The 16,265-nt window shown below is 37.8% G+C and overlaps 1 protein-coding gene across 1 annotated transcript in view; it reads left to right on the top strand.

Annotated features, from left to right (window-relative positions):
• The first annotated feature begins 255 nt into the window (after positions 1-255).
• The window catches only part of RAD51C (DNA repair protein rad51c), a 42,813-nt gene continuing 26,803 nt past the window's right edge, over positions 256-16,265 (top strand). Inside the window, exons 1-10 of the mRNA XM_035734403.2 lie at positions 256-361; positions 3,044-3,089; positions 3,153-3,356; positions 3,389-3,451; positions 3,488-3,584; positions 3,622-3,698; positions 5,512-5,791; positions 7,849-7,907; positions 8,854-8,997; positions 12,516-12,590. Of these exons, the coding sequence (XP_035586197.1) occupies positions 3,195-3,356; positions 3,389-3,451; positions 3,488-3,584; positions 3,622-3,698; positions 5,512-5,791; positions 7,849-7,907; positions 8,854-8,997; positions 12,516-12,590 (957 nt within the window). The 5' untranslated portion in view covers positions 256-361; positions 3,044-3,089; positions 3,153-3,194. The remainder of the gene's footprint in view (positions 362-3,043; positions 3,090-3,152; positions 3,357-3,388; positions 3,452-3,487; positions 3,585-3,621; positions 3,699-5,511; positions 5,792-7,848; positions 7,908-8,853; positions 8,998-12,515; positions 12,591-16,265) is intronic.

Raw genomic sequence — 16,265 nt, 5'->3', positions numbered from 1 at the left:
AAAGCCTTATAGAACTACTTTTCTGGGGGTTTATGAACCTCTATAATATCACAACTTGAGATTATTTTTCACAAGCTTTCATCCAAATAGTGCCCAACTTATTCTCATTATGTTTTCGACACCACGACAAAAATGTGTGTCTCAGATTATCCCTTACCATTTAAAGCTCTTGAAATAGGGAATAAAAGATATCTCATTTGTCACATCCAATTAAGTGAGATTGAGTGTTGAAGGTTGTTACATACAGTCGTTAGTTGCTCGGAAGAGAACCGGCAATTTTTCAAACAGTTGGTTGGTGTCGTTATTTTGTGCCTAATTCTGAACTAACCTATCTCACACATATTAATGTTTCGTGATTACAGTAAGCATGATTATTTCTGTCTTAATGTTGCGTTATTAGTATCACGCACTATATAAAAAGAACAGTGGTATTTTCCCTCACTGAGTTAATTTTATTTTGATCGTTTATTGCGCATCAAGACTACTGTTTTCTCTCTAATTTAATTAATTTCAGTTAAAGTATACTCCAGGAGTATCGTTTTTTTAAATAACTTATGGCAGATACTTTTGAGTACGTTGGTTTGTTCTGCATTTGTTTGCACATTTGGTTCTAACAATTCACAGTTTTTCACTTTTTGGTCATCAGTTTCTCTTGTCTCTGGGTATTGTTTGTGTCTAGTTTTTTTGTGAAAACTCTGTATTGATGATTAGACAGTGCGGAAAAGCAATTGCTAACGCCCAGGTTGTCAACACCCTGCAGAAAGTGGTATGCAGTGCGATGAGTGCAATGGATGGTGCCACGCAGTTTGCACGAATCTAACGCCTGCTGCTTTCACGCAGCTTAGTAAAAATGGTTGTGTCAGCAGTGCTGCTCGGATGCAAATAGCTTGCTATCCGAAGCCAGTGAAATGGTGAATGCTGCTAAAAGGAGTGTAAGTAAGTGTAATTGAGACACATGAAATGGTACTCGCTCGGTGGATAAACAACTCGGTATGAAGTTGCCTTAAATAAGCTCAGAGTCGACTGACTTACGTGGGCCAATGGACGAACAATGGCCTATAGAGAGGTCTGCTAGAAATAAAAGCTGAAGAAAGGAAGTTCCCTCTGTCTTTCGCCCTTCCAAACGGCAGCGAGCAGGGAACACCTAGAAAACCTAGTCGCAAGGTCAGGTCTGTTTCTGTTAGGATGGACAACAACCTGATTACTCAAGTGACCGACAATCATTCAGGATCTCATAGCATGTGAAACCAATGGTGCACATGGGCTCCAGTATCCTGAGGGAACAAATGGCGTATGAACCAATTGTTGGTCACCGGCTTCCATGGGACTGCATCTCCTTACGATGCTCCACTGCCTTGTGGATCAGACCTTCAGGTCGAAGGCTCAGGGGGTGGCCCCCTAAGAAAACCACTTGCTTCGGTTTGGGCATCCGGGCAGTATCACAGCCCTCACACATATCGAATGAGATTTGTGTGGCGCATATGTATTTGGTGTCTCCTTGTACCAATATATATGTGTTAAAATAAAATAAAATAAAAATGAGTGTGTGTAACGTGACTGTTATTGCTACTACAATGAATGTTTATGGATGAATAGTGATCAAGGATAAGAAACGACCTAATGTTGCTAAAGAAGAGCCGGCCCCCAAAAGAGCAGCTGATAAATTAAAGACTGATCATACTGGCAGGTCAGTTGTATCCCATCGAGTCAAGGCTCAAAACTCATTTTAGGCATGAAATTGAGTTGATAGGAGAGCTACTAAACCGGCCAATGCCTCAGAATATCTCTGGAGTCACTTTGCTATAGGTTTATAGACTAGTTAGCCAAAAGGGCCTGAAACAAAATCAGACCAGGCTGTTTAAGATAGTATAGTACAGAATAAACACAAAGTAAAGGGGTCAGGAGTTCTTGTCCATAAACACTTGTCGTTCGTGAACCATTTAAGAAGACGAGGATCAGAAGAAGAACTAAAACTAGGGTTAGATGCTGGCGAGGACCTTAGAATTGTAAACTTGTGAGTGGTGAGGCTTCGGTGGAGATAGACTCAACGAAGCCGGATGTAATCGCAGTCACAGAAACTTGGTTGACGCAGTCTATAGACAATACGCAACTTGATTTTGAAGGTTTAGTATTAGTGAGAACCGACAGAATCCAGAAGCGTGAAGAAGGAGTAGCTCTATTCATTAGAAATGCTATCCAATTTGCTGTTATTGGTAACATATCCCATGAAAGTGGGACGTGTGGATTAGTTAGTTGCCGCTTGTAATGCAAATGACATGAGCTGTTGATTGATATGGTCTATCGCAGTCCAAGCTGTGAGGTAAACGAGGTCTTGCTAGATGGTCTCAATACTTGGTCACAAATTGGTTGATGTTTAGTACTAGGAGACTTTAATGCACCTACGGTAGACTGGAAAAATCAGAACTGAATTGTCAGAAAATTCCTCCGAGCAGCAACTAGTTGATGCGGTTATCACATGTGCCCTAGTGTAAAATTTGAAAGAAGCAGCTAGGTAAGACCCGAACTCAGCATCATCCTAACTCAATGTCATATTGACCCGTCATGAGGATGATGTCACAAACTTCCATTATATGCCACCCTTAGGTAAAAGTGACCATGCAGTTATAGTCTTTTATTTCCATATAGTTGTCAATGACGAGGATGTGTCAGCACAGCCCAGACCAAACTTCTGGAAAGCAAATATGAAATGTATTATACACTTAACATCCTTAGTAGATTGGTCAATAGAACTGGGGTCTCCCATAGAAACGGCTTGGGATGGATACAGAAATTTGTACTGTATCTAATAATCGAAATGACACTTAGAGTCATGACCTTTATGTGTATACTTGCTTTTTTGCCTTTGTTGTTCTGTTACCTGGGTTACTACAGATTAAGGTCTCTTAGAGAATTTGTTCAGGGAGGTTGGATTCTATATTCATTATTAGTGATTGGTGATGCAGCTCCGAGTTTATACAAAACGTATTTGTGAGCTATCGACTTAGATGGTTTCTTTTTTCATTTGTATTTTGTCTTCTTCCAGTCTGTGTACATAATTCATGTCTTGACCAAGTATCAAATATGTTGTGGTAAGGTATAAACCAAAGCTATATATGCTTTAAAAAATTGTGCTATACTTTCGATCCCTGCAGCAAGTTAGCGTAATCCCTTGTTTCGAAACTATTCTTTGGACAATGACCATTCAAAATGAAGCTTTTTGCCAGTCCTATGGTTGTCTCGATCTTAACCAGAACCTGTCTGAAGGAGGATGCCACGAATCACCGTTTCAATCCTCTAAGCACCGTTCCACACCAAACCTATTAGCTCTATCTAGAAGTCAGATGGAGAGGATTCAGGTAATTTTTCCAATCAGTATTCCAATTATTAGATCATATCTGAGTTCCATGATGGTGAAGAAGTACTTGTAAGTGATCTGAAAACTGTCGTTAAGGTAGAAGTCGAACATATTTTATCCAATTGGATCTAGGTGTACAAATATCCATTAGAAAAATTGGGTATACTTACTTCAACGGAAATATGTAATCTGTTCTATTCAATTGAAGCTATTATACCAGTTTTTGAAGGTTAGTCAGTTTTCATCTTGTGATTCTTATATTTTAGGATTAGCAAATAGTCTTTCATCAGAAGTGAATAAATATTTCAGCATACCATGCATAGGAATGATCTTATATCTGTGGGTAAGCTTATTACGTTTTTGTAGTTTTGATAAAAGCAACGTGTCGATCATACCAGATGATTCTTCTCTATGACTTCTATTATCCTACTTTGCTAATCTTAAAATACTTTAGCTCATTCTTTCAGTTTTTATGTTAGCGGGGGATAGTTTTGTATGTTTGTGGTGAATAGCATGGAGAGGGGATGATACTTTATGTAAAGTTAGGTGTTATTTAGTCGTTTTGGTTTGTTGACAATTTTCATTGTAGTTTCTTAAAGTAAGAATCAAAGCATTCACTCAATATCTTCGACTTCGGTATCTGTGAACATCTATAGGGAAATATGAAATAAAACATTTCCACCACTCTTACTCTTGTTACTAGAAATATGCTACAGATCCGTTGTGGCAGTACTTAGTTCTTTTGACTAGGAAGCTATATATCAGTAAAAGCTACCAATAATTTTTATGGGAATAGTTATTCAGTGATCAACCACTTGTTTTAAGCGTATATGATTGGTTAATCGGTCCTATTAAATCTTTCATATACTGGGACATTTGTGGCTACAACAATTAGCATGTCTAAATTAGAATATTTTAGCAAGATCATAAACCTCTTCCATCACTTCTCAACCTTCATACCTGTAAGCCATTAATATATGCATTCGTAAGTCACGAAGTGATCTTCCTGTATGGTTATAAATTACTCACTGTAAACGTCTTGTCTACCGTCTTGTATGATTTAATTCCTTTCCAGTTACATGATAACGTTTATCTTGAAGACTCGGCAGTAAGAGGAGGAAAGTGAAAGCCTTAGGAGTCTTCTTGATGACCGAATGACAGAGCACAAAGTACTAAGCTGTTAGTGTATATCGCGTACTATTTTGAGGTCGTAAAATTTTCAACTTTCAATATCTGCTTAAGGTTAACTTTGACCTATACTTGTTTTATTATTCACAACTCTCTTTGTTCAAATGACTTTAGCAATTCCAAAAAAGCAATATAAAGTGCAAACCTTTTTGATTGTCATATGAATCGAAGGGATTCCATGCAAACGTTTAGGAAAAGACAAACAGAGCAAAGAAATGTTCGTCACAATTAATTTTTGTTCATTGCTCTTCATCAACATGTTTAACAATGATAAAATATACCAGTTAAGTGGTAGTGTTTTAGATCATTAAAATGAGATTATAAATGAATTAGTGGTTACCAGGTTTGAAATTCGTATAAAATAGACGGCAAAATCAAGTTTTATTGAAAGAGTTTCTTTCTTATGGATTTGGATTACATTTTAGTTGTGTTTAACTGAACTATAAGAATAGAGTTTACTTGAGTCATTACTTTAGAGTTTTTCTAACATGTTTAATTAAACAATGTTGTTTGCGAAATGACTATTGAAAATGAGGGTCGATTTTAAGTCAGTTGTAGGTCTTACGTAAAGAGAAGACATACCGACTAAAATGTTTAGATATAGTTGTTGGAAGAAAAAGGAGGTACTAGAACTTTTTGTAGGTCGATTGATGGAGTAGGACATTACTGCCTTTTAATCATTATTTTTAGTTTTCCATAAACAACTATTTCCCGTATAACAATTGTACATGTTATGCTCTATTTGGTGTTCTTATCTTTTGTTAATCATCATAATTGTAATTAATGGATTTCGATGTGATAGACTTTGCGTATGCTTCAAACTGATACTTTTGCACAAATCCTGAACTAGATAGAATAGGACATTAGCTAGGTGAATGATATATGTTGAAGTATCTCACCCAGTTTTTTGAATTGTATATTCTGTAGAAACTGATATTATTGTTCTACTATATATTTTCTCGTATTAGTTGGGTCTTGAAGTAATAACAAAGCCACAACCTGATTACCTTAATTATGGACGTAAATGTTATCCATATCCAACACAGAATTATGTTCAGTCTATCTGTGAGAGTTACATCGAGATGATGCCTTCATCAATAAAACTTCTCTTGGATTATTCAGCCCACTTATATGAAGCACGTAAATATTTTGAGGCTTTACGCGAACAAAAGCCTGCTTTTACTGATTTTCTTTCACGTTGTTCACATACACATTTCAGTAAACGTTTGGATTTGTGGCATTTCTTGGGTAATTCATTCTTGTAGTATTTTTGTATAAGATTGTTTTATGAGTAAAGTTCTACGCTTTTTTTCTTCTTATAGTTGAAAATTATTCCTATTTATCATATCAATATTTCTAATATATTGTTCAATTGGTTGACTACATCATTGTTATATATATATATATATATATATATATATATATATATATATATATATGGTTGGGTAGTTTTCAATCTTACATAGGGGCTTAGAACATTAACTTGAATAAAGTCCTAAAGCTGGTTTAATACTGGGGCAAGATCCTGTAGCCACAATAACATAGTTTCTTTATCACCAAATGAAAATTTGGAGTTTAGGTTATTAATACAGTAGATAATTATCTTACTTGTGGGGTATCTATATCTAGTAAGTGCTCGTAAACCTTGATAAACGACAAAGTTATATATTACCAAGAGTATGTATATGGTACTGGAGAAAGAGGGGAACATTCGGTTTGACGACTAAATTATGGAAATTTGTATTATTTTTACTGATTACTATCTAGCATCCAAATACCCTGGTATTGTCGAGAGTGAGGAGAGTCCATTCCCATGCAGTTTATAACCCCTGTCAGGTAAGTCCTGCCTATTATTACCTTCACGGAACAGGAGTTATGTTTCTGTATATGAAGTGTCATGTCCGAACAAAGAATAAATGAATGGTAACTGCTGGGAATTGTTTATGGACTATTACTACGTATATTCTTATCAGATAATTATTATGTAACTAGATTACACATATATTCATATTCTTTTTATCATAAGCTTTCATTTGACCCATTAGCTACCATTGTACGATTTACCATCCTTAATTTATTCCCGATCTTCTGTCCACAATCTTTTATACTGAACCTCTTTTGGCTTGATCTTGTATAATTATTATTTTTCACTTGATGGTGTGATGCGGTCTAGTTTGCTTGTATATAAACCACGTATGTCTGAAGCATATGATTCATACAGCGGAGGGGGATATTGCGTTCTGGACTCAACGAGCAGGGTCAAGCGAGTTGACTGAAGACTGCTAGTGCTGGTTGGCGTGTCACTGGTTTAGCACAAGGACAATGCCATAGAAGTCGGTATTCCGATTATCGATTTTGTGACGTGATGTTTGACGGGCCATAGAACATAACAGAAAGGACGAAAAGCAAAATCCCAGGTGCAGAGAGTCCACCTTGGGGGAGTTGAAAAACCCCTATTTCAAACTAATGGTGTGCATGGGCCCCGGGATCTCAAGGGGACGAATGATGTTCAAACCATGAGACGGTAACTACTACTATTACTTCTCCACCTTATGGATCAGATTTTTAATCCTAGTGCTCGAGGAGTGGGTGCCTATGAAACTACCTATTTCTGTTTAGGTGCTCGGGCGGTATTCCAGCCCGCGCACAAGTATTTGTATTGTGTCTATTATTTTTGGTGCTCATTTTTACCAAGTTTCACGTGGCTTTACCGCGCTTATTCTTTAAAAGTATAATAAGCAAATGATCGGTCTTAAATATTCACCTTTTAAGCTTGTTTCAGACTATGCTTAATCGATATTGGTGGATATCTTATCAAAACCTTTTTGAATGCAACGACCAATAGGTTTTGAAGGCTTTTACTTGTTTTTTTAGAGAATATAGTAAAAAAAACTTCTGGAAATAGGTCTGTCACTAAAAAATTATGTAACTTCACGTTTGAGGTGATTCTACTTTGTATAAATTTATTTGCTTACTTCTAATTATTTTTTGAATTGCATAAAACGTGACATACTTCAGTAATAAGCCCAGTTTTCTGTACTTGGTGTCATCATCCTGTTTTGTGAAAACGTTGCAGTGTTTGCTAAACGAGCAAAAGAGATGTTTGTCTAGTTCTCATCAACAAACTATGCGTAATTGTTTTCGCCGAGTTTGCACTCTGTCATTGTTTTTTATGTCTCCATCTGTTGTATGTACGTAGATAACTATGAATGTGTGCCTTAATGCTCATATTTTCTTGTAAAAAATGTTCTTTTTATTATCATTCTTTTGTATTTTGAGTCTGTTTCTACTTTCCTTTTCTATAGAATGTCCCAAAAGCAGACTGACTAGGTATCCTTTATTACTGAATCGACTGATCGAATTGGTGAGTTTTCCTGATACTTTCATTGTTTGTTCATGATTTCCAAGATATTCTTTCGTCAGACTACCACTAATAATGTGTTGAGGAATAAAAGCTCGTAAGACTTAACAGATCTCTAATGTAGTGGTCAAGTATGCATACTTTTACGCTGTTTATAATTAATTTTTTACTGTTGAAATTGTTATTGAAAATCTGACCAGTAACTACCTTCATTTTATCTTCGGGTTTGTTGAGAATAGTGTTTCCTTCTTTGCTTCCTTTTACATTTTTTTTAGTTGGTTTGAAATCGAGACAGAAGGTGCTCGAAGAACATAGTACTGTTGGCTGTGATATCTTGCTTTATGTAACATTCTGTACATTTTATCCCATGATAATGCACAAACAATTGTTAAGTTTGCAAGTGATGATGTAAAATAATTTCTTCTTCGGAATAATGAAGAATATGAGATTATATTTAAATTAATCAATAACCTAATGGTTTGGTATGATTGTAATTGTATCACCATTGTGGTTACCGTGTCGGTCAGTGTTTGGTAACCGCCTAAACGGGTTGTAATAATCTTAGGGTTGTTCACTTTATAACTTGGGATCACGATGTGAATTATAGTTAGTTGTGTTGGATTAGCTGTTATCAATACAACATGTCTCTCTAACTGAATACTTAGAAGCCGTTCAAAGTAATGTTTTGGGAATTTATGTGATGTCAACTGTGATCAAAATTAGGGTTCTCGTATTACTCTTAAGCAACTATATAACACATTATTAACCTCTTACCTGTGACTTCACTTCTTGTCTTTTGTTGTTTTATCGTCTAGTCAAGATATACGGTTTTATGTATTTTAACGTGTGACTTTTTTGTGTGCCTAGCTTGAATTTGAATAAATCTATTATGCATAATCGTAGAATTCATATTATAATGGTAATATAGTAATTTTTATTTACTTTTCAGACACCTTCAACCGATCCAGAACTCAGTCATTTACTCGTTGTCCGGTCTGCCTTCACCTTTATAATTGACGAGTTAAACCGTCGAGTTGGTGAAGCTATGCGTAATTTGTACTTAAAATGCATAAGATTCCACGGCAACTTAGAAGTACGTCCTCCACTTGTCTAATGAAGGGTTTTTGTTAGTTTTTGTTTTGTTGTAAGTGTTTGCTTTCTCTGGAAGCCAAAATATTATCTATTTTGTAAGTATTGTCAATCCGAAGTATGAAAACATCAGGCTTGACAATTAGTAATCTTAAACAAGTAAAGCATCGGTGTAAATATATAAATTTGTAGATGCTGCTGTACTCTGGTCACAAAGAAGAAAATGCTTCGCACACTCAGGGGTTTGTTCTGATGTCTAAAGAAGCACATAATACACTTATAGTATGGTAATTTCATGGACCCAGGATCATCAAAGCATCTTTCAAAACAAAGAATGAGGGAATCACAATGAAAGTTATTCAGTGTTATGCACCCACCAATGATAGCAATGACGACGATAAAGGTCAGTTTTATGAGAGGCTGCAGTCGATCATAGAGAATTGTCAAAGAAATGACGTGACCATCTTGATGGGAGACCTAAACGCCAAAGTTGGAATGGACAACACCGGATATGGAGATATCATGGGACGACATGGACTGGGAGAAAGGAACGAAAATTTAGGGAGGTTTTCAGATTTATGTGCATTCACCAAAATTATTATAGGCAGCACTATATTCCCCAACAAACGTATACATAAAGCTACATGGGCTTCACGAGACTACACTACAGATCGTATTTACATCACTAAAAATGCAGAAGATCAATGGAAGACTTGAGAACCAAGAGAGGAGCTGACATAACTTCAGATCACCACCTTGTGGCTGTCAAGATGAAAATGAGGCTAGAAAAGTACTGGACAACTGGGAAACAGCATTACAAAGGTTCAATATAGCTTTCCTTCGAGATACTGACAAACTCAATGAATTCAAGATAGGTCTCAATAACAGGTTCCAAGCCTTACAAGATCTACTAAAAGAAGAATCTGTTATGGAGAGCATTTGGAAGGCGTTCAAAAAATCACTAACTTCAACATATCACGAGGTTCTGATCTTCAAGAAGCACTATCATAAGGAGTGGATCTCTATGGGAACTCTGGACAAGATTCAAGTAAGGAAGAGCGAAAAGCCAGCAATTAACAACAGCCGAACAGGAGCAGAGAAAGTCAAGGCACAAGTTGAGTACACAGAAGCAAACAAGCAAGTGAAGAAGAGCGTTAAAGCCGACAAGCAGAAATACGTGGAAGAACTAGCAACGACGGCGGAATAAGCTGCAAGAGAATGAAATCTGAAACAAATATATGGTACAACGAAGAAACTAGCAGGGAAATATAGTAAACTTGAGAGACCGGTCAAGGACAATGAAGGTAAGCCAATCACTGAGGTCCAAGAATAGAAAAACAGATAGGTAAAACACTTTGAAGAACTCTTGAATAGTCAATCTCCATTGAACCCACTGGCACCTACAAACCTCCCTATAGATGTCACTCCACCAACGATCGAAGAAATCAGGATGTCCATCAGTTAAATCAAGGGTGGGAAAGCAGCAGGACCTGACAGTCTACTAGCTTAAGCACTGAAATCAGACATAGAAGGAACTGCAAAAATGCTTCATACTTTACTCAGGAAGATTTGGGAGGAAGGACAAGTGCCGATGAATTGGAAAGAAGAATACCAAAAAAGGGGATCTGAGCAAATGTAAGAACTCTAGAGGCATCACACTTCTATCAGTACCAGGAAAGGTTTTCATCAGAGCGTTGCTGAACCGAATAAAAGACTCAGTAGATGCCCAGCTTCGAGATTAACAGTCAGAATCCCGTAAGGATCTGTCGTGCACAGACCAAATTGCGACACTACAGATGATCGTTGGGAAATCAATTGGATGGAACTCGTCACTATACATAAACTTCTTTGACTATGAGAAAGCATTTGACAGTGTGGACAGGACGACTTTATGGGAATTTCTTCGACACTATGGTGTACCTGAGAAAATCATCAACATCATCCGGAATTCATACGACGGGCTACGCTGCAAAGTGGTGCATGGAGGACAGTTGCATTCCAAGTGAGGACCGGAGTCAGACAAGGCTGCTTACTCCCCCTTTCTCTTTCTTGCAGTGGTTGACTGGATTATGAAGAACTCGACGTCTGAGGGTAAGCACGGGATACAATGGACATTTTGGATGCAACTGGACGAGTTGGACTTGGCAGATGTCTTAGCTGTTCTATCCCATACACACGAACAAATGCAGATAAAGACAACTAGTGTAGCAGCAGTCTGCATCAGTAGGCCTCAACATATACAAGGGAAAAAGCAAGATCCCCAAATACAACGGAGAGAACACCAATCCAATCACACTTGACGGAGAAACTCTAGAAGAGGTGGAAGCTTCTACGTACCTGAACAGCATCATCGATGAAGTGGGAGGATCCGTTACAGACATAAAGACCATTGTTGGCAAAACAAGGGCAGCACTCCAACATTTGACGAACATATGGAACTCAAGACAACTGTCAACCAATATCAAAGTCACAGTCTTAAATACGAACGTCAAGACAGTTCTGTACGGAGCTGAAACTTAGAGAACTACCACAACCATAATCAAAAAGTACAAGTATTTCTGAACAGTTGTCTTCGTAAGATACTGAATATCCTTTGGACGAATACTACCAGCATCAGCCCATTGTGGGAGAGGAGAAAACAGCTTTGATCTGAAGAGGAAATTAGGAAAAGATGCTGGACATACAGTGCGGAAATCATCAAATCATCACGAGGGAAGTGCCAACTCGGAATCCTGAAAGGAAACAGAAAAGAGGAAGACCAAAGGACATATTGCGCCGGGAATTGGAAGCAGACATGAAAAGGATAAATAGCAATTGGAAAGGATTGAAGAGAACTGAGTTGGATGGAGAATGCTGATGAGCGGCCTATGTTCCTCCATGAGGGGTATCCAGAGTCGTATAGGAACGTTGAACGTCTTAGTACTCATTCTATGAAGCTATTAAAGTAGCTTTTTAGCTTATAAGATTGATGACTAAGATAACTTTTTTTTGGCGTTATTGTGTTCATATGTTGATTTCGTTAAAAAATGCATATCCCAGCTTGTATTTATGAAAGTGTATTTTCATTACTGATATCATTTACTGATCTTAGAGTACCATTGGAAAGCAAAGCCGATTGGACATCTGTTTTGTCCTATCATGGGACTCCTCAGAAGTTTGCACCCACAACCCAACAGGGATAGAACTCAGGAGCTCCAGATATCTCAGCGAACCCTGAAGCTTTAGACTTCTGACCTGACCTTTAGTGTTGTACATGTCTAGCTTTTCACCCGATCTCTTGAAATTTCCTTTAAAAATTAGTAACCAGTAAGTACTTGATTAATATTAGTACAGAGGAATTTGTTTAGATGGTTGAATTTTCATATCTTACGTCACGGTTTCCAACTCTGTCAACACATTAATTTCATAAAACTTTGTAACCTCTTATCAAGATAATGATGTAATTGATAAATTCATTTTTCTTCCCGTCTCTGTATAAATGCCACTAAACTTTGTATTACCAAATGTTTTTATTTAACACAGTTACAGTACAAAGATATGGTATGTCATCAGAAATCACTGTTATTGAAAGGCAATCTGCATACTGATATTGGGGAAGTAAGTGATGCGTACATTTATAACTATTGTCGCTTTATGAACTGAATACCTCATGAGTACTAGTCAATTAGATTGAAATAAATATCATATTTGTTGAAATCTATGGAAAAAACGATCACTAAATTATTAAATTTTAGTTGGATATTTTCAAAAAATAACATTGTCTTTTCTTTAACCGTGGTTACATATGTCATGGATTTTTCTTATTTCCCCATAACATTTTGATAAAATACAGTTTATATTCTAACAGATGAGCAGTTCTTTTTTTGTCTATATGAATCATTAGTACTGACGTTTTAAGGGTCTTTAGTGAGTTGTGGCTAAATTTCATGATATTCATGTTATTGACATTAAAGGGCTTAGACATTGCTTATCAGATGCCGAATGCAATGAAAATGCTTTTACACTTAATAGCCTTGATTGAACTAAGCAGTTTGGAGGTAATGTGTAGTTTCTGTCACATGAAGTTGTTAATTGTGTTGGTTTTTGTAATTATTGAAATGTCTGCATTACTATCTAATTAGTCGTCATTATTATTTCGTCATTTCACTCATTATTTAACTTGACTACTCGAAGCGTTAGTGAATGAGGTAGACTATGAATTGAGTTTCGTAAAGATCCAACAGATGAAACAGTATGGCTTGTTTGAAATAATAAGTACTAAATACTCTGAGATCCGTAGATTGGGGATTATAATATTCGACTATCAACAACCGAGTGTCAGGTTAGAAACCGGTTCTACTTATTTCAGTACACAAAACCGTTTACTGTCACCAGTTGTCACTAAAAAATATGTAGCTTAAAGTCAAGTGCAGAAAAGTGCTTCGTAAATAAAGTGCATTCAAACATGTAATGATCCAATTGCACTTAAGAAAAGTAACTTTTGTTAGGTTCATCTAGTCGTCTTACGACACATACTTTGATGATTTGAACATAATATTTGACGTGGAAATTACTAGAATTGCTGATTATCTTTCATAGGTGAACAATGAGGTGAAATGGATTTGAAGAAATAATGTTACACCCTTATGTAATTGTTTCATTTTTTCATGCGTGTCATCTGCACTTTGATTTCATTCTCTGTCGTCATTGGAGGTTCAAAATCGTTTTTCCTTCATTTTGTTGTTGTGATCTTACTTGGGTAAGTTGGATAGGTGGAATTCAACTGTGCCTGTTGTGAGGCAGTTATTCTCCGAAGGCAATGGTGGACGGCGGCGCAATATTGTGAGCTGGTTGAGGGTAGACATTAACACCGTTGGATGCTGGCTAAGTAGTCTACAGGTTAAGGGCTCGTGCGCGAGACTGACAGACCCCAGGCTTGAATCACGCGAGCGAGATCGTGGATGCGCACTGCTGAGGAGTCCAGTAATAGGGCGAAATGACAGTCCAGTGCTTCCAGGTTTTCGATTGTGCTCTAGCTTTAGTCGACTCATGAATTCAACTATTAAATGGGAATTAGCATAAAATCAAAACTTTATCTTGGATTTTCTAATCTTATTGGTTTAATGGTATCTACAGCATTCGTGACTACTCTGGTACTGGATGTTTTTCGATATGATTGTTTTCAGTTAAGTAGTTGAATTAACAAAACCTGTTCATTACTCGTTACCACCGATCAGTAAAATATTTTTTGTGGATAGAAAGAATTATTGTTAATCTCACTCATATTTCAGTTGAATTAAGTATTCAGATTTTATTTTCAAACTTTAATTTTCAAGCAGCCAAATAACTTCAATCTTGTCTCTGAATCAAATCAAAACATACTTTTAATAAATTACATATCTTTTTCGATTTATCATCATATTTTATGGTTATGGATTTTATCAATATATTGAAATAAAATCTTTGATAAGCATGTGTATGTAGATATTACATTTTGCTTGTGTAAAAAGTGCAGGTCTTTTTCTTAATTATTATTTTTATTCTTTCTTTTGAAATTGTTAAAAATTAAAGAACACATTTTATTCACGTGTATACATCCTCTGCCAGGGGAGTCCTACTCACTGCCTTCTCGTGGCGGGGGTGTTGTTTACGAAAATGAGTGGACGAAAAGCGAATGTCCGGCGCTTTAACCGGATCCCAAACCAATGGTGCACATGGGCTCCAGTATCCTGCGGGAACAAATGGCGTATGAACCAATCGTTGGTCGCCGACTACCATAGGACTGAATCTCCTTATGATGCTCCACTGCCTTGTGGATTAGACCTTTAGGTCAAAGGCTCGGGGTGTGGCCCCTAAGAAAACCACCTGCTTCAGTCTGGGCACCCGGGCAATATCACAGCTCACACACAAATAAAATGAAAATGACTATATTTACTGAAAATCCTATTCACGCTTCGATTAACAGTCAAACAATTCACATTATTATTTACTACGTCACTTATTCACTCTCTCTTATCCCCACTTTGTGTATCCTTATTTCTCGACTTAAACAGCAGCTCGCTTATGGTGGAAATTCGGTTCTATCTAAACGTTTTCGAGTCACTGCCTGGTTGAAAATTTTATGCTACCACCGAATACGAATACCGAAGCAGTTTTCCTGAAACAACATGCACCATTCAAACTGGCTGCCTTCAACGTTCGCACACTTATGCAGGTCGGACAACAGATAGGGCTGACTATGTCTTTGGAAAGTCTTAATATCGACGTCTGTTGTCTATCCGAGACCCGTATTCAAGACTGGTGAAGTACTACAAATCCGCTCTCCACCTGTCGCTTCGAAAAGCTTGTTTTACGTACGTTTATCCCGGGACCCTGCGGCATCTTCGTCTGGTCTTGCTAGCATTGGTGTCTCACTAAGCGCTAGAGCTGAGGCAGCACTAATCGATTGGATCCCCAATAACAGTCGGTCATGTGCTGTTAGATTAGAAAGTTCCATCAAAGTGAGAAGAAATCGGCATGAGAAACGATGTCTTTTCGTCATCTCCGCCTATGCCCCGACAGATTGTAGCCCGTATGCAAGACTGCCGCTCCTTTTGGAGTACCTATCTGGACTCTGATCATGCCCTGGTCTGCACCAATTTTACCTTACTTTTCAGTGGCCAACGAAGTGATCGTCACTAAAGGATTGATGTCAGCAAGTTGGTCGCAACTTCTGTTGCAACTACGTATCGAACCGAGCTAGCTTCGAGGCTAGCTACCATTCCACCGAAAAGTATAGATGAGCATTGGTTGCAACTTCATAACGCCATGAAAATGGCGAATAAAGACGCTTGCGGCTTTGCGAAACGTCCCGTTTGTGAGCACTGGGTTTCTTCAGGCTCCTTACAAGTCGTCGAAGCCCGTCGGTCTACTCCGGGTGACCGTGAGTTTGACCATAAACGAAGGCTGTTACGTAATGAACTTGGGCAAAGCTTGCGTAAGGACCGAAAAGCCTGGTGGTCGGAGCGTGCTAATGAGCTGGAAGCAGCAGCTGCATCTGGTAACTACCGGAAGCTCTTCCGACTCATCCGAGCCACTGGCAGCAAGAAGTCTGGTGTGAGCGAAACAATCTGTGAGGTTGACGGGATGCCAATCACTAACATTCATCAACGTCTTGGACGATGGGCAACATCGGTCGGACTGTCCTGCCCTCCATGGCCGGTGACGACTGATCCATCAAATGAGGCGGAAGTCCTCAAGGAACTCCAACTCTTGAAGCACTACAGATCACCAGGCCCAGATGACTTACCCCCG

The sequence above is a fragment of the Schistosoma haematobium genome, chromosome 4 (assembly GCF_000699445.3).
Source record: "Schistosoma haematobium chromosome 4, whole genome shotgun sequence".
NCBI classification, from domain to species: domain Eukaryota; kingdom Metazoa; phylum Platyhelminthes; class Trematoda; order Strigeidida; family Schistosomatidae; genus Schistosoma; species Schistosoma haematobium.
This window is presented reverse-complemented; position numbering and strand designations above follow the sequence as displayed.